A 19,796-nucleotide genomic window follows, 5' to 3' on the forward strand; every position below is an offset into this window, starting at 1 on the left:
TTACTTTCGGTTTAATCAACACGTGGCGTCAGTGTGCTGTGAATGATTGTGGCTAAAGTGACAATAAAAACTATACATAAAGAATAAAAATACAGTTCAATCTACGTTCTGGAAGAATTTAATGCAAGTGATAAAGTGTTGCAATGTAATATATGAAGATACATGTCCACTTTGGTCATGTTTAAGACACTTATCATATATTGTGTTTTTCTTTCACCGGTTCCTTTGTCAGACTCATACTGTGCTCTGCTTTGTGTTATGTCTGCCTGACTGTGTCCCTATCTTATCTTTACAGCCTTGAAGAATCCCAGACCCTACAACATGCAAGAGGCGTGTGTGCGCGTGTGTGTGTGTGTGCGCGCGGGTGTGTGTGTGCGCGCGTGTGTGTGTATACAAGTAGCTACATGCGTAACACCAAAATGACATGTCAAAATAGGTTCCCCTTTCCATCACAGCTTGATGTATGACATGACAATTTTGATAAAAACTATGCATGTACCCCTGAGAGTTCAAGTGTGAGGGAGTTTGGATGAAGTGCTGGGTGTGTGCTGTGATGCTGTCATGCTCTCATGAGGAAAGCAGTGGCCGAGGGAGATGAAGAGCAGAGCCCCCTCAGTGTTGTGTGAGCAGCAACAGATGTTCACCATAATTCATCATACTTGACCTCTGGCCTTTCTGCTGGAGAACTTGTTACAATACCTCATGTAACAGGATGCAGCCTCATGTCTCCACAGATTCATGCATTCCTGTTAGGAAATATTTTTTATCAAATAAGTGTCACTGTAAAAAAAAAAGTGTAAAATAACGGAAATTTTCCGGCAGCAGGGGCGTCAGAAAATGTCTGTTAAAAAACGGAAAAATACTGTCCGTTAATTAACATAAATAAACTGTAAAAAAATAAATAATAATAATTATCTTTATATAATTAGCCTTTATTACTGTAATTTTACAAGAAATATTTTACTTTTAACATATATTTATTGTTAGAATAGAATAATACACCGTAAATCTAAGACCATTTACATATAAATCACAAATGAAACATGTAATTTTACGTTGCAAAAGCCCAAATTTACATTACCTCTCAGAAGTTTTGCAATATTTTTAGAATTTCATGAAGTCCTTTTCTTCTAACATAAATTTATTATTAAAATAGAGTCATAAACCTCTAAAAAACCCCCAGAATAATTATCTTTAAAAATGATAAAGAAAAGCTTCAGATAATTATGATTGTGATTACAAAAAATACTGTAAATCTAAGTCATGTAATTTTTACTTTTTTTCTGTAATTTTGAAATACAGACAAAAAATGTAAAATTTCTTGAAAAAAAACTGTAAAAAAACTGTTTTTTATTTACAGTGTAAACCTGTTCTCCTCCTACATTAAAAAGGCTCATCTTTCTAGGCCAGATATGCTGCGTGGGTTGCAAACAGGAAAAGTCTGGCTTTCCGTTCACACACTTTATCATTTTAATCAGTTTCATCAAGATGTGTTCAGGCCAAATTAAACAAACCGCCGCCTTGTTGCGCAACGCTGTAGTTCAGCTTTCTTTTTCATGTGGGTTTGTTTTGCGGCGTCTCCACCAGAGTGCGTCAAAACTAACCTAAACAGTAGTCACAGACCGGAAGTTACACGTGTGGGCCTTCAAAAATAAAAGCATAACATTGGTCAAGCTAGCAAATCGTAATATTTAGAGAAGTCATAACTACGAGAAAAAAAAGAAAATAACACGTAAAATTACTACTTTATAATAATATGACTTTATTCTCATAATATTACAACTTTTTTCCAATAAACCTATGACTTTATTCTCGTAATATTATGATTTTATTCTCATAATATTATGACTTTATTCTCGTAATTTTATGACTTTATTCTCGTAATATTATGACTTTATTCTCGTAATTTTATGACTTTATTCTCGTAATATTATGATTTTATTCTCATAATATTATGACTTTATTCTCGTAATATTATGACTTTATTCTCGTTATATTATGATTTTATTCTCATAATATTATGACTTTATTCTCGTAATTTTATGACTTTATTCTCATAATATTATGACTTTATTCTCATAATATTACAACTTTTTCTCATAAACCTATGACTTTATTCTCGTAATATTATGATTTTATTCTCAAAATCTCTGATTTATTTTTTTTGCCTCAATGTGGCCCCTAATACTCCGTTGTACATTAGACCTACAACAATGATAAATAAAAATGAAAATGTAAACAAAAAAACAGTTATTCATTTCCATTTTTATAAATCCACAGGGAGCCACTGGAGAGGAGCTAAAGAGCACCATGTGGCTCCACAGCTGCAGGTTGCTGACCCCTGGTATATGTAGTCAAGAAAATTGCCTTTTTGAGACTATATTTGTTGAGACAGTTTCAGTCCTTGTTCTTTCAAATTCTGAGTGTGTTGTGTGTAAAATTAAAAAAGAAAAAAAGAGGAAAAACCTGAACCATGTGTGGTAAAAATGCAAGTTTGTGATGTAAAGTTGTAATTTAGCTAGCTAGGCTACTTACCAGTTAAATGCTTCTTTCGAAATCCCTAACTGTGCATTACATACCCAATATGTGTACTATTGTTCAACATACTTTTGTGTGAATAAACAGTAGTGTAGTTATATCTTTTCGGACGCACTGAGCAGTAATTGATGTAATCACTTCCTGAGAGCCTCCATGCTGATTGATTTGTTGCTTGGAGACGTGTAACCATGGTAACCCGTGCCAACCTCATTATGTGACCAAAACGAACATTTTTTGTGAGAATCAAAGTCTGAATTAATTCAAAATATATATTAAGCCCCAGCAAAGTGAAATTTTATACTTACTTAAAGTTAAATTGAAGCGTTATAGAAGCATTACAGAGCTGTCAGTCAACGTCTGTTATGAACTTTTTTGTCACTACCGCATTGCATTGTGGGGTATGTATGCCGCCGTAGTGTCTAGTTCAGGGGTCAGCAACCTTTACTATCAAAAGAGACATTTAGGCAAACAAAAAATTAAAAAGAATCTGTCTGGAACCGCAAAACATATGATCAATGTCATGAAGGTAACACAGTTTATAGTGTAAGTATATAGTATATAAGTCTAATGCAGTGAGGGCCCAAGTGCAAATGTACTACGGAGTATTAGGGAATAAAGTCATAACTTTACGAGAAAAAAAGTCGTAATATTACGAGAATAAAGTCATAAATTTACAAGAAAAAAAGTCGTAATATTATGAAAATAAAGTCATAATATTATGAGAAAAAAGTCTTAATATTACGAGAATAGTCATAACTTTACGAGAAAAAAGTCTTAATATTACAAGAATAAAGTCATAACTTTATGAGAATAAAGTTGTAATATTACGAGAATAAAGTCATAACTTTACGAGAAAAAAGAAAATAATATGTAAAATTACTATTTTATAATATTATGACTTTATTCTGATTCTGATTTATTGGATTTTGTACAGAATACCAATAAAAAAAGACAGCAAAAAAAAAAAAAAAAAATGGCATTTGAAGCATTTTATTTTGGAAAGTAGCAACAGGAAGTGCTCTTATTGTGGCCGTTGGTCGTCTTGACGGTTGGTAAAACGAGCCGAAGAATCCAGGCAGGACTTTATGGGGATGAGGAGCAGACGAAGTGTCCCACAGTGTTTCCACAGCTCCTGGTTAGTGTACTGTGGGGCGGAGGACGCAGACAGAAACACGGAGAGGGACCCGCAGATGTAGACCACCGGGCAGACTAAACTATAACCTACCGGGGACAACCGGAGCGCTGCGGGGGTCTGGTGGGAACATGGGAGCGGTGAAGTGAAGAAAAACGGCCGAGAAACGGCTGACTTGTCCGGATGAAAGACACCAAAGTAAGTTCCTCGGTCCGCTGTGGTCAGATCAGGTTTCACCTCTCTGTGTTTAAGAAACCGCCCCGTCTGGACTGACTGACCAGACTCTCTCTAGTGAGGCTTTACCGCAAATTAATCACTAACTTTATGGAGTTTGTTGAATGATGCTTACAGAGGTGACATGCGGAGCTGTGATTGACAGCTGTAAAAGGGGGCGGGGTTTGTCATCCTGAACGCGACACACATGTGATAGATAGACAACTTTTTTTGGGGGGGGGGGTGTTGGGTTTTTTTATCCCGAAAAAAGTCTCCAGTGGTGGAGTCCTCATCTCTCTCCGTAGGTCTGCTGCCACGTACAGCTGCAAGAAATCTGATCTGCGGAGGTGCCCATGCAGTGTGAGTGTATATATACCGCCTCCTCCTCCTGTGTTAACTAACTAACCCAGTGGCATGATGGCTGTGGTTCACTGAGGTAATGCACAGAGTTGCACACAAGTTGGTCAGACTTTTATGGGAGAAAAAAACTTAGACTGCAAAACTGGCATTAAAAAGCCAAAAAGAAGAGCCCAATAATTGCTTGGTATAGGATAAGTGCTGGTTGTATGAAAGAAACAGAGGTGGAAGAGGTGTTTTAATGAAGACAGAGGAGGTTTTATTTTGTTAAATAAAAATGAGGCCAATATAAGGCGGTAGAATTAATTCAAAGTAAATTTCTGTACGTTTGTGTTGTGTTTTTCTGTCATTTATGGGAGTCAAACTACTATATTTCTATTTCTTTTTACCATTAGGTCAGTTTCTAACAGTGTTTGGTTACAGTATCAAATGTCTTTCAACTTGATTGTCTGTGTTGACTTCAAAGCAAACATCTTGTGTCATTTTACAGTAGCTCCTCATGTTTTCATCTGATTTAATGACCTATTTTAATGAGGTCATACTGTAAGTCCAGCTTCAGGGGGAAAGGATAGTGTCTACAGTCTATTTTTCCATACTGCAAAATGTTATTTATCAAAGTTTTGCTAAATATGAACAGCAAAATGTGCTCTTTTTGCAGATTATTTGATTATATTATATTTTATATTATTGAATTATTATTATTATGTTGTAACTATTTTCATTGTTGATTATTTTCTTGATTAATCGAGTAGTTGTTTGGTCTACAAAATGTCAGAAAATGGTGAGTGTATACCGCCTCCTCCTGTGTTAACTAACCCAGTGGCATGATGGCAGTGGTTCACTGAGGTAATGCAACAGAGGAGACAGTTGGTCAGACTTTTATAGGAAAAAAAAACTTGTGGAAACAGGGTCAGTGAGTTTTGTATAAAAGAAGACATTTGAGGACGTCATCTTGGGCTCTGATTGACATTTTTCTCCATTTTCTGACATTTTATAGACCAAACAACTTATCAATTAATCGATTGGTTGTCAACTATTAAATTAATCGGCAACTATTTTGATAATCAATTTTTTTTTTTTTTTCTTTCTGATTCCAGCTTCTTAAATGTGAATATTTTCTGGTTTCTTTTCTCCTCTATTACAGTAAACTGAATATCTTTTGAGTTGTGGACAAAACAAGACATTTGAGGACGTCATCTTGGGCTCCGATTGACATTTTTCTCCATTTTCTGACATTTTATTGACAAAACAACTTATCGATTAATCGAGAAAATAATCAACAATGAAAATAATCGTTAGTTGCAGCCTTACTAGTTACAACATAATAATAATAATTCAATAATATAAAATATAATGATACATAACCCAGACACAGAGCCTTTCTGCAAATAATCTGCAAAAAGAGCACTTATACTTTTGAAACTTAAGAAGGCCTACATTTTGCTGTTCATATTTAGCAATACTTTGATAAATAATATTTGCAGTATTGCTTTTACTTCATTAAAATACTTCTTCCACCTCTGTTTATATCATACAACCAGCACCTATCCTACCAAGCCATTATTGGGCTCTTCTTTTTGGCTTATATGCCAGTTTTGCAGTCTGTTTGGTCAGTGTATCTTTTGGTCATTCGATTTTCCTTTCACAAACGGATATTAAAAAAAACAAAAAAATTGTATATTTAAACTTTAAAAATAAAAAGTAAAATTTTTGTATTTTAAAACAAAAATCAAATAACCACTTTTCTTTTGTTTTTAATATACTGTTGGGTAGTTTAATCTATAACAATGCATCTTATTCTATAAACTGATCACCGGTTTTATTATTTAAAATCTAAATCCCCCCTAACTTACTTGAACTAAAGCTGTCAGATAAATGTAGTGGGGTAAAAAGTAGAAGAATAAAATAGCATAAAATGGAAATACTCAAGTAAAGTAGCACTACCTCAAATTGTACTGAAGTACAGTATAGTACTAGAGTAAACATATAGACTAGATTGACTGATAGTGGATTTTTAAAGGCCGATATAATAACGATAGTTTGGAGAAGGAAAAAGCCGATAGCCGAATAATTTACCGATATCTCCTTTACTTCTGCATTAGCCTAGTCGGCTACTTTTGCATATACTTCCTCATTGGAAAATGTTCTATTTATTTGTAATGGCAGTGGCTTACAGTATAACTATAAGAGAATATCCTGAAGTGTCATTTGGTAGATTGCATCATTGGAAAATGTTCTATTTATTTGTAATAGGCGATGCGCCCTTCTGTGGCTTACAGTATGACTGACCAGAATAACTTCTGTTGGGCGTCTCGTACATTTTAAATGCCACTCTTGCATTAATGTTCTTGCATATTCCCGGGGTAAGGAGAATCCTTAAGTGTGTGATTATATTTCATGAATGGATGGTTAAGTGGCCGGCGTATTTGGAAAAGAGAACGCCAAATTGGTACAGTAAGCAAGTGAAAGTGACAGTGAATGATTTCTTTCAGCGTTTTGTTGTGTCAAATAATAGAAACATACATACATACACACCAGTATGTTGACATAACTGATAAATATGGAAAATATCGAGACAACCAAAAAGTCACAGGCCTATCTTAAACACACAGCATAACAAAATTCATGCACCTTTTTTGCCAAAGAAAGCCCAGCCTACAGTAAAGTTAACTATTACGTTAGACTGCCTCATCATTGACAGAAGTGGTCGTTATATTCATGCAGTTAGCTACACCTCCAGTGAATCGTTCAGCACTTTTGTCTGTAATACTGTCTCTTCTAGCTTTGCTAAACTGCACTCTGATGAATTTGATCAGTCTCCTCGCTTGTGAGTTTATTTATTCACTGTTACTGTAAGCGTTCCCAGTGCCGCTTAATTGTTTTAAACCACTTAAGCACCATCAATTTAATTTAAAACTCACTGCCTCCTCCTCGGTGTCGTGCATTCATTTGGCTTAAAAGGATTAGCGTGGCATCCATCTTCTAATTACACAGTTTTCAGCCTTCAACTTGAAGATTAAATTAGGACAGAGCGGTCTCAATGACATGAGGAGTACATCAGAAACACTGGAGGATAGTGAAAAAATTTATGTTTGACATAGATGCAAATGAATGTGTTGAATGGGAGAACTAAGTAGATATTATGTTTGGTAAGTTCACTCTGTATTCTGCTTAAATGTGAACTTTTTTGCATGAATTTAGATAACAAAAAACTATAAAAGCTAAAAAAAAAAACATCTTGAAAAGACTTTAGATAAGTATATTGCTTGTGGGCAATAAAAGTGGTGCTTTTGACACATTGAATGATTGTGTTTACACTGATAACACACTATGGTAATTGGATTATCACAGTAAGAGAGTTTGGCAAAAGTCTGCATGTAGTTTCGAGGCTGTAGGACGGTAAATAAATAAACAACTAATGGCTGATGGTCCTCAGAGGACAGCAGGTTCCCAGGATATAACGCTGTGAAAAGTCCTCTGAAAGTGAGAAGGTGTTGGGGCGTGATTTCACAGGCCTTTGCCAATTGTCCACTCAGGGGGTTCGCCGCTCTAACTGCCGCTGCCTTTTGAGTAATTGCAGTAGTTAGAATGTGTCTGATTTGAAGGCAGCGCCGGCAGCAGTTTGCCGTTAGCCGAGATTTATTGGTGAGAGGTCGAGATGAACACCTGGTGCAGAAAGTTCACAGTCCTCTTCTGAAGCAACAGATGGAGCAGAGGATGCAGGAAAGGAAGGAGGGACTAATAGATGTGGCCACAAAACCACACAGAGGTGACGAGCTGCTGAAGACCAGTGAAAACATCTTGGTTTTACTGGCAGTTTCCCATGTTTAGTCTGCTGTATGGCTTCTCTGTGGTTTCCCAATAAGGCTGATCTCTTTGAGGCACTTGAGGTGAAACTTGTAATTGCAGAAAGGCTGGAGAAGGACCATATTATTATTTTTTATGACAGCTAATGATGTGATATACACAAAAAATAAACGGTTAGGCAGTTGCTGTAGAAACATCTTGTTACGAAGTTTTCCACCCTGTCCTTAACAGTACGTGCGGTTTGTTCCATGGGCGGACTATTAAGCTTCTGAAGAGCTCAACCAGAAAAAAGATTTGTGTATTCAGCTCAATTTGACAGTCGTAAAAACCTGCCCGTTCCTGTTTGGTCAAAACGTGTTTCCACCCTGCACGGCAAATTGGCTCATTAACGTTACAGTTCTCTTATAGCATTGGGTTTAAATCTGAAATATTGCCAAATAGGTGCTTTTGCTCCCCCCCTCCCCCAGGTAAACACGTATCTCTGTCCGCACTTTTGCCATTGTTTGCACTGTTAGCTCTGTTAGCTGCGTGCTGCTGGCTCGCCGTCGCCATGTTGAGAGGCAATAGAAATGCTCACAATCCCGTATTTAGCACCTTTAGAAGAAGAAAATAGTAATCATATATTCATAAAGATTAAAACAATACATGGCATTAAACATAAAACCATGTGAAATTGTGTTCTCAACGCAGGTAACAGAGTTCAGGTGATTACATTATACAACTCATTCACAGTCAGCATTACGAGCAGCCAGTAGTAGTCGGAGAGTTCAGGGGTCAAAACAAAAGAAACGCTGCACAGAGGTGATCCGCTCTGTCCAAGTAGACTTTGAGCCACGATAATCAGCCTGCCTACGTTGACCCACGAGTACTTGTATGCAGCTATGTAACCTCATCCTCTTACATAAGTCAAGATAAATAAGCATAACTCCTGTTAGATATACCTGATAACAGCCGTAACCCGAGTCCCTTATTTCACATAATTTAAAACAGGTGAGGATCAGAGAGCATTATTATTTGACTTTTTCTTGCAAGAACATACACAGCAAAATCGACAGTGTTAATCCAACACTTAAAGAGTCAATTTTAACACTAAGTCAGTGAACATATGGTCCCTATCTACAGAGTGTTAAAATAACACTGGACATAGTGTTGAATTTTCAGAGTCAATTCAACTCTAGAAAGAGTTAATATTTTACACTACACTACACTGAGAAGTGTTACTCAAGTTTTACACTATGACGAAAATAACACTCATAGTGTTATTTATAGTTGACACTGAATTTGTAAGTGTTAATCAGAATTAACTCTTATTAATTTACTCTTCATGAGTGTTAAACCAACTTAACACTAAGTGTTGATTAAGAAATTACTCCAAACAGTGTTGATTTTTGAATGACTCCTGCCAGTGTTAAAACATATTTACTCGTGTACTTACTCCCTTTAAGTGTTATTCTTACCCAACACCAAGTATTACTTGTTCTTTCACAATAAGAGTCCTGATTTTACAAAATACTGGCATCTCATCAGCTACCTCAACACATACAATAAGCTCTTTTCTAATAAAATGCATTCTTCAACAGAATTAGTTTTGAGTGTTTTGCATTTTCTACTTTACCATGTCCACCTGATACTTAAAACAGGTAAAACTAAAAATGTTTGCAGGGGGGAAACAATAAACACCATTATATCCATGTCTTAATACAAATTTATTAAAAATAAAGACATTAATCCTCAGGTCAAATGTAGTTTGAGACGTGCTCACACCAACACGAGCTACATAACAATAAAACTTCACTTTCAGTTTAAGAGATGAAAAGAAAAACAGGGTTCTTAGAAGACATGGTATATTTCAAATTGTAAAATCTTAACTATTTTCTCTTAACAATGAAAAATATTGTTTAAAGTGCATTTCAGAGGATACACATAGAGGATAATTCCAGCTATTTTCAACCCAGAACAAACTTCACTATCATCTGGAATCTACCAACCGATTCATACCAAAATATTATCGAATTGACCACTGAATGAGTTGTGATGTGAGAGTGCACCTGCCTTCATGTGTGTTTGTGTTGATTTTAGTAATTGGCCAAATTCAGAATTTTTTTTTCCAGTGGTGAGACATATTTGGCTTTAGAAGATTTGACTATATGTTCATACATTATACTGCTGCTGCCAACTCAAGTGCCAAAAAATAAATACATTTTTCATTTGAAACACTATTCAAACATGCTAAAATGGCTTTAAAATATTCCATCTATAACACTATGTGGAGTGCAGTTAGATTTACTATTGGACTTTCAACTTCCCAGAGATTAGTGGGTTTTCTATTCCAGCAGGTGTTCAAATTAAATTTTTAAAAGGAGAGATTTGCCGATTTACAACCTTATCTCAATCTATCCGCATATAGTGTGAAAAACGCCAAACGATGTCGCTGTGCCCCAGAGAATGTCTACAACAAATGCGGGCATTTTTCATACTATATGCAGATAGACTGAGATAGGTTAAAAATTAGCAAATCTCTCAATGACGTGCATCATCAAGGGTGTGACTGATGGCTTACCAGCATTCAAGAATTCCTCCAAGCTCGGTTCACTGATCCTGACATATTTCTGTTCGTTATTGATTTTGTTTTTAATCAACATGATGGTATCTGTAAAAGCAAAACTGAATTTGTGTTATGATCTACAACACAAAGTTACTCTGACAGTAGCATCAGCTCCTGTTGGCATAATCGTATTGTTCGATTTGGGCTTTAAAAATCACAATCAGAATTTGTCTAATTTCAAATTCAAAGTAAGTGTCTGGACTGAGTGGAGTCTCTGAGACGTGCAAGCAGAAACCATTTTGACATGTGTGTAAACATAGACTAATGTTAATATTAACTTATCTAAAATGATACTTACCATCACTGGACCACAGCACATAACGGGGATATCTGAAAAAACAAGTAGAACAATTTCATGTAACATTAAAAGGAATACAGGGGAAATAAAGTCAGTTAGCTTATATCAGGGAATTACAGAAGACTTTTTGACAATTAAGAACTAGCACAATGCGTTGCCATCAGCCTCACAGCAATCTGCCATTCTACCTCTTCTACAGTTCTGCTGTGCGAGACATGATGATATAGCAGGGTTTTTCCAGCATGGAAGATGTTTTAGTGGTGATCAAAGACAAACCAGGAACACCAAAATGTGTAAAAACAGCCATTTCAATTCTTGATAAACAGTCTCTCAATTCTGATCACAAAATATTGCGTTAATATTAATATCATGCTCCTAAGTAGCAATAAGTAAAGTTCTTTTTAAATGACATTCTTTGCTTGTGTTCTCTTATATTATGATGAAATCAATCAGCAATCACAACTTTGTGTTTCCCCGCCACGTGTTAGCTGTTAGCCCCGGATAGCTTGTTAGCTAGTTAGCTAGTTCAGCCAACTCCCTACACATGCAGTCTTTGTGTTTTACTGTAATCTATGGACATTAATAAGAACACAACTGTCACTGCTCCACATTGCGACTTGCCGACATTACAAGTATAGTTTGACATTAGCTGGTCAGTGTTAATTGGCTTAATGTTGCTGACACATTTTAGCTAGCCTTCCACATGGTCACGTTAGCTCTGTGTAACTCAGTATTTTAAGACACAAAACCAGCTGGAGTGTTGAACAACAATATAAAGTTATCCTTAAATGCTGCTTCTGCTGAAATGCTCAAATTTGGTTTAATAAGTGATTAAGAGAAACTTACCTCAGTCTTTCAAGTGTCTTTGAGAATATTATAAAGCGCTATATAAATCTAATATTATTATTATATTATTATTATTTCAAGGAGTGCTAAATGGCGCTGAGAACATCTTGGTCCGTTTTGAAATGAGGAGGAGGAGAGGAGCTCTCCAGAGTACAGAGCACTCTGTACTCTGGAGAGTACAGAGCGCTCTGTACTCTGGAGAGTACAAAGTGCTCTGTACTCTGTACTCTGGAGAGCACTCTGTACTCTGGAGAGCACTCTGTACTCTCCAGAGTACAGAGTGCTCTCCAGAGTACAGAGTGCAGAGCGCTCTGTACTCTGGAGAGTACTCTCCAGAATACACCAGTCTTGTAACTCTGAACACTTTCACCAACACTGGGGTGTATCTTACTCTAGCTGTTGTTGTAATAACTCTGAAAGAGTCCATGGACTTTGACAATGTATATTTTACACCGAACATTTTTAACTCTGAATATTTTCACCTACACTGGAGGGTATGTTACTCCGGCTGTTGTTGTAATGACTCTTGCTGTTGTTGTAATAACTCTGAGGGAGTTAATATACTTTGACAAGGCATATTTAACTCTGGAGAATTTGCAGTGTACCAGCATGTATTTCTTTGAGAGGCTGGATTTGCTCATGAAAAACTTACCCTCCCTTTCCTTTAAGTTTTGAGCATTTTGGGGGAATTTTGAACAAACATTACCCACAGTAATGTCCAGTTTATTGCATTCAAGGACATAATGCTGTAAAACTCTGGGTTGTATCTTTAACGCACGCTATGCTGTGTCATGCCAGGGCCACTTGACTGTGACTGTTCTTTTCTACCTGTTACGCAACTCTTAACCTCTGTCCAATAGTTCTCATACTTACTCTGGTGTTATGGGTGTATGTGTGTATGTGTGTGTGTGTACACGTTACTTAAGTTGAACTGGGCGAGCTCTATTCAGCTCTCATTTACACACAGAGGAACAACAGCAACAGTCACGGCAAAACCTGAAGAAAGGTATGATAGGTTTTTCTCTGGTTTGAAATGAGTTGGCTTTTTTTTAATGATTATTTTAATTATTTTATATTGTTTTATTTTACTGTTTCTCACATGTAGCTCTTTTACTCAATGTTGCATATCTTTTAAACTATTTAAAAAAAATGTCTTTATCATTGTTTGTCTGCCATTTCTATCATGCAAAGCACTTTGTTTTGAAAAGTACTGTAAAAATAAAGATTATTATTATTATTGTGGATTTTACAATTATTTTTATTCACTTATTATATATGCACATACTGCATGTTACTCACTACTTTATGGATTTTTAATTCATTTTATACTTTGAATTATTAATCCATATTTTTTTGAATGGGCAGGCTTTGTTTCCTTTTGTTTCTTTTGTTATATTTTTTCATTTTGAGGCTTGGTTGCTGTTATTTCAGATGCAGTATAATTATCACAATGAGGCTCAGAGGATGTGCTCAGAAAGTGTGCACATCTCATTTTTTCCTAATTTTAAGACAGGACAGAGATATTTTAAGGGCCTTGATTTACAGTCCTTCATTTTTACAACCATGCACACTCATTCTAGTGCCTAAACTAAGAAAGTGTAAATGAACTCTTTGATCAAAGAAATTAGGTCACACCCGTTGGGAAGCCAAGAGGGAGGCAAATTGGGGCTACTCAAGTTGCACGAATAAAAGCTTAAAGTCTTATCACAAAGCTTAACAAATACCTTGAAGATGGCTTGATTTGAGCAGGAACAGCTCCTCCAATTTCTAAAATCACAAACAAGGTGTTCTGGGAGGGAGTTTTGGACGAGGTGTACTGGCCTGATCTGGTAATTGAGGTCGTGCATTTTTCTCAAACCATTGATTTGCACGTGATAAAGAGAAACTTTTCTAACATTAATGGGTATGGCACGTTAAAAATGTTTGAAATGTAAATGATTAATTTTTTGTTCTCTCTCCAGAGCATAATGGCGCTCCTCCTGTGGCTCGGCCTGTCGCTGCTGGTCTCTGTCCATTCCGGCGGCGTCAAGAACTGCCACCATGGTTGCCACTGTGAGGTGGAAAGCTTTGGCCTGTTCGACAGCTTCAGCCTGACCAGGGTGGACTGCCGAGGGTTGGGACCCGGCACCAGCATGCCCATCCCCATCCCACTGGACACGGCTCACCTGGACCTGTCCTCCAACGCCATGGGCCCGCTCACCGACGCCATGTTAGCTGGTCCAGGCTACACCACCCTCGTTAGCTTGGACCTCAGCAGCAATCTTATAACAAAGGTCAGTGGTTAGAGGAGCTCAAGTGTTGACCTTTTGGTCTGTAATGAGGTTATGTAACCTTTGAACGTAGAACTGCAAAGATTAATTGATTAGTTGTCAACTATTAAATAATTTAGCAACTATTTTGATGATTGGTTTGAGTCATTTTTAAGAAAACAAGTAAAAATTCTCTGATTCCAGCTTCTTAAATGTCAATATTTTCTGGTTTCTTTACTCCTCTGTGGCAGTAAACAGAATATCTTTGATTGTGGACAAAACAAGACATTAGAGGACGTCATCTTGGGCTTTGGGAAACATTGATCGACATTTTTTGCCATTTTCGGAATTTTTTTTGACCAAACAACTAATCGATTAGTCGAGAAAATAATCAACAGATTAATCAACAATGAAAATAATCGTTAGTTGCAGCCCTATTTGAATGAAAAAGTTACACATTCTTCATACAAATGAAAAGAAATACAATTTATAATCAATAAAATGTGTCCACCCTTAATTCAATAAACTCAGGGGGGTTTTGGTGCTACAGTGTTACATATATGCACATCATTTGTAGCCAATGTTAGCTAACTTTAGATAGATATTGTGTAACCAGCTTTACTGGAAAACATTTTTTTTTTGTTTTAGTTCCCTCTAACCGCTCATGTTTACAGTGTTTTTAGATGTAGAAAGCAGCTGTTTTCAGGAGAAAAAGCTGTACAACACCATGTGATATAACTCCCCCGCACCAAATGGCAGAAAGACAAAGCTAGCAGCTCCATAGTGGAGGATATGGCAGCCAAAGAGAGACATTTCGTCAGCAGTTGGTGGAGACCAAAACAGAGCTAAAAAAGAATGAATATTAGATTCACATTTTCAAAGATTTACAGACATACATACTTAAAAGATTGTTTTAAATATATTTGACATTTATTGAGAGACATATGTAAAAAGTCACTGTATAGTTATATTTCACTGTATCTTCAACTCTGAAAATATTATCATGCCACTGCTTAACTCTGAAAATGTTTTCCTTCTCTCTTTATCTCTCCCTTGCCTTCACATTTCCAGGTAACACCCAATGCTTTGTCCAAGCTGCGTTACCTGGAGACTCTGGATCTGAGCCACAACAACCTGGAGAGCCTCTCCCCGAGCTGCTTCTCCGGCCTCCCTCTGGCTGAAGTTGACCTCAGCCACAACGGCTTCCAAGAGTTCGACATGGACGTGTTCGCTACTAAAGTTAACGGCGAACCTGTCAGCGTGGATCTGTCTCATAACAAGCTCGTGTCAGTCTCCACGACTCTGCGAGGGAGAGTGTTACACATTCAGAGCTTAAATCTGTTAGCGAACCGGCTGTCGAGCGTACCGAGGCTGGCGGGACTCCCGCTGAGGTACCTCAATCTGGATGGTAACCCCATCACACGGATCAAGGAGGGAGCTTTTGCTCAGCTGAAAGATCTGGTTTATTTATCCATCAGTGGCCTCCACGAGCTTCAGGAGATCGAGCCGCATAGCTTCAAGGGCCTCCAGAGCCTGCAAGTTCTTGATCTCTCCAAAAACCCTGAGCTCAAGACTCTGAACCCTGTGGTCTTCAGCGGACTAGACTCCCTGCAAGAGCTTAATTTATCTGGCTCTGGTGTGGCGTCCTTGCCAAATAACATGCTGACCCACCTGCCCAGTATTAAGAGTATCACACTGGGACGAAGCGTCAACTGCTGGAGGACCCAGAAACAGGGACAGTTCCACCGGCAGCTGGGTCAGGTCCAGCACAACGAGGTGCTGACCTGTAATGTGGAGGGCATCGTGTTGTGAAACAGTGCCTGTGGAAATGGACCACACCTTAAGGGGCCATTATACTGCCTCCACCCAAACCTTCGCAGCGTTGGATACAACTATAAACACTTTTGATTTCCAACACGTTGTACAGCCACGTTCTGAGTATTCCCCGGCCTTTACAGTCCTGATGCCAGAGCTGTGCCTTATCTGATTTGATATGCAAAACACTTTTTTGTGTGTTACTTTCACTCAATTACCTCTGTTCTAAGGTGAGCCTTTGGAATATGTCTTAAAGGTTTAAAGTAGCCTTCATCAACTCTTGACAGAAGTATCATAAATGATGTACCTTTCAGAAAATGAATGTACAGCATTCTACATCTTAACACGTAGCTTAAACTGGTGGAAAACCTTTCATGAATCCAAAACTTTAAGTAATGTTCGTACATTATGTACTTCATTTAAAGTGGGACCATATTAAGAGCTATTTGCACTTATTCCAGTTGCGACTTTTTTTTTTTTAAATAATGCACTTACACATGGCCTAAGTGTCATCCAGTGTAATACAAAACCTGTGCATTTCTCATAATATCCACACTGAAAAATATTTTTACGACTGTTGACCACTAAGATTTTTTATTTGACTTTGAATGTGATGCTTTATTGAAATGATTATAAGGGATAGTTAGACATTTTGGGAAATGCGCTTATTTGTTTTCTAGCTGCGAGTCAGATGAGAAGATTCTCATATTTGTTTGTTAGCTTAGCTTAGCACAAAGACTGGAAACAGGGGGAAACAGCTAGCCTGACTCTGTCCAAACACAAGTCATAGTCCGTTTGGCAAGTCCGTATCAGAGTGAAATTTATACTTTTGGTTCGTTTTCTATTTAGTCTGGTTTGGTTTCACAATGCACAGATGAAAGCAGACCAAATAAACAAACGCTGGCGCAGGCAGCCCGTAATCCCCTGCGGTTTAGTTCACTTCCTGCAATATGGTCGGATTAGGTTCTCACTGCAATCGAACCGCACTAGAGTTTGCTTGGAAACGGTTCGAGACCACCTCTCGCAAACGGTCTCGGACCGGTTGTTTTGGTCCGCGCCAAAGTACGATTACTGCGTACGCAACTGCCCAAACGAACCACACCAGAGTAAGATGAAAACAGACTAAATGTTGGCTTGTGAAAGAGGGAAAGCTCACTAATAACTTGTTGTATCTGGTTTGTTAAATCCGTACAAAAAACGAAATGTAAAAACAACGGTTGTGGTTGTACGGGGGGGACTATTTCTCAGCCTTGCAGTGACTTCCTGGAGTCTTATCGTTGTCCCCATATAACCACAACCTGTTGTTTTCACACTTCAGTTTTTGTACAGATAAAATAAATGAGATATAAGCTTTTTATTAAGTGGATGTTTTTACTTCCAGACAGAACCAGGTCAGCCAGTCTTAATGCTAAATTAAGCTACTGGCTGTAGCTTTACCATACAGACATTAGAATATCAATCTTCTTATCTAACTCTTGCCAAGAAAGCTAACGTGCGTATTATATATTATTGTATTATATATATATATATATATATACTGTATGTATCCCATAAATGTCGATCTGTACAATCCAAGAACCAGAATTATTTAGCGCGGTCTGGGTGAGAAACTTACAGTAAAGTCTGTAAGATCTTTTCTCGTTAAACCCACAAAACGACCATTTCATTACTTGAATGTTTTTTCTATGACCACCAGCCCAAACCTGACACCTTGTTCATTATGTTCGGATAAGTTATCTTCATAATGACACTAAGTTTGGTGTCCAGCCTTTTTCAAATTAAGTCGATGCAGACAGTCTTTGACATGTTGTTCACTGATCTGTTTGTTTTTGACATTTCACAACAGGAGTCAACGCGTCCTGAACACGTTGATCTGGAGTTTATTTTGACCTGCTGTCAAATCAATCTCCAGTTGGAACAACTTTCATATAATAGTTAATGAAGTGAAGCCGGTATCTGTTGATGTTTAAACACGGAGCTGCACTGTGCTGTCATGTGTAACTTCACCTTCCTGTGGTATTTCTAAGAGGACGATCAGCCTCAAGACTGCATGTATTAAGAGGATTTTGAATGTGAGCAATCTGTGAAGGCTTGGGGCCTTTTTGGTTTAGAGATTTTAAAGGAAATCCACCTTTTTTTCAGTTGGTTAATTGAAAGTCAGATGAGCCCAGTCTTGATGTAGAAGTTTATATTTGTATGTATGTAACTATATTGTATATAACTTTATATATATATGAATCAAATGTGTAATAAATTGACCCTTCTGACACTTGTGGTTTAAATGACGTCTGTTCATCCTAAAAGCAGCGATGATTATTAGGTGAGTCAGCGAAGGAGCGCATTAAAAACGAAGCCTACATGAGGAAAGATTGTGTCAGACTCGACACTGTATATTTAACATTTTGTTAGAGATCCTGTTTTTCAAAGCAGCGTGTGATTCGTCTCCGTGCACGCAACTGACTCATGGCAGGGTGTGTCGCTCTGCAGGACAAGAGGAGCGCTTTAGATCTCAGTGGTTTACTCTCACAGCACTTTCTCCACTGTGTATAAAACTTTATTTACTTGGTAGTGTCTGGATACACAAACACATACACACACTTGTGGTCTTAAATGGTCCTTTAAAACACACTGAAGTGGACAGACGCGCCAGGGTTTGGCTGGATACCGTGCTACACTGGGCTGGTAACCTGCCAAGGAGGTGACTGGGAAGAGAAAGAGGGAGAGAGAGCCGGGCTTCAGTCATGGCAGCTTACAGATCTCTTGTGTGTCGTCTGGCAATGAGTGTTTTTATCCTGTGAGACAGAGGAGACATTATGCCCTCCTTTCTGTGACACATCTTTTAAACTCTGAGACACCAGGAACAGCCCAAAATAAGGCTGACTAAACCAAGGGGGTTTCACAGATTGCACCATACTGTACACGTACAGTTCAGTTCAGTATTTTAGCCTATTTATGCTGATGTGTGTGTGAATGCAACTCTATTCTCTTCATGTTGGTAGCTGCGTGAGAGCCCTCAGCAGATTGACCCCATTGCAGAAAACACTTCCAGATGTTTGTGCATTTTTGTCCATCTCCTGAAGCGCTGGCATGTTGACACCCCAGCAACCATCCATCCATCAGAAACTGTCCCGGATACATTCAGTAGCGAAGACATAAACGCTCACTGACAACACTGTGAAATCGCAAAGACATTCGGGGAATGCAGCAGCACAACAAATCAGGTTACAGATCAAAGGATCAAGGGATTTTTTTTTTCACTTTGGTGCCGCTATTGTAGCTCTTCATGTCTGAACATATGGAACGTAATCACAAAGCTACACCGAATGAAGATCATAGGTCACACATTTACCTTCCAGTTTGCTCCTAACAGTGTCCCTCTGTCTAGTCTGGGACATTTCCAGATGTGTTGTAAAGCAGCACAAATGTGTTCACATGAAAACTGCGTGTTTAGAGAAAGCACCACTAGATGATGAAACACAATTTGTAAGAGTACCTCTAACGATGTTTTACAGCTGAGAGGAGGTGAAAAAGTTTCTCTCAGAGCTGGAATGCTGCGACTGACATCTACGGTGCTTATAGCGACTGATAACACCTATTTAATAGTCTGACAACAGTCCAATCGGCTAAATCAATAAAGATCTCGACAGTAATGTTGACATTTCTGTTTGACACTGAAAAACAAACGCTGCAGAGATATTTAATTGGAATATGCTCATCTAACTGTTGACTCTGACAGAAAGTTAATTTCCCATGAAAGTAAAGAAACAGACGTGTTCAAATACAACCGCAGAGCACTGACAACATGGAAACTTTGTGTGTTATCTCCTCATGAAATCTTACTTTCGTGGTGTGAAGTAATGTCATCACCTAAATACAGTACAGTCACAGGAAGAGGGGCGGTGATAAGGAGAACAAGAGGCCCTTTTCAGGTGGCTA

General features: G+C 37.8%; 1 protein-coding gene across 3 annotated transcripts; it reads left to right on the forward strand.

Annotated features, from left to right (window-relative positions):
• The first annotated feature begins 3,632 nt into the window (after window positions 1–3,632).
• Window positions 3,633–18,129, forward strand: tsku (tsukushi small leucine rich proteoglycan homolog (Xenopus laevis)). Of its 3 annotated transcripts, XM_074641484.1 has the most exons (4): window positions 3,744–3,868; window positions 4,189–4,243; window positions 13,758–14,069; window positions 15,117–16,005. In XM_074641484.1, exons 3-4 carry the CDS (start codon window positions 13,764–13,766, stop codon window positions 15,855–15,857), a joined length of 1,047 nt encoding a protein of 348 aa, XP_074497585.1. In that variant the 5' UTR covers window positions 3,744–3,868; window positions 4,189–4,243; window positions 13,758–13,763; the 3' UTR covers window positions 15,858–16,005. The 3 variants fall into 3 exon arrangements, with proteins under 3 accessions (XP_074497583.1, XP_074497585.1, XP_074497584.1); XM_074641482.1 differs by lacking the exon at window positions 4,189–4,243 and having other exon boundaries at window positions 3,633–3,868; window positions 15,117–18,129; XM_074641483.1 differs by lacking the exons at window positions 3,744–3,868; window positions 4,189–4,243 and adding an exon at window positions 12,653–12,802.
• The last annotated feature ends 1,667 nt before the right edge of the window (window positions 18,130–19,796 follow it).

This window comes from Sebastes fasciatus, chromosome 7 (assembly GCF_043250625.1).
Source record: "Sebastes fasciatus isolate fSebFas1 chromosome 7, fSebFas1.pri, whole genome shotgun sequence".
Taxonomy (NCBI): Eukaryota; Metazoa; Chordata; class Actinopteri; order Perciformes; family Sebastidae; genus Sebastes; species Sebastes fasciatus.

Bases quoted from the DNA above. Each gene is read 5' to 3' on its own strand.
- tsku (XM_074641482.1), top strand. The intron at 14,070-15,116 runs GTCAGTGGTTAG...TCACATTTCCAG, and splicing joins GCAGCAATCTTATAACAAAG to GTAACACCCAATGCTTTGTC.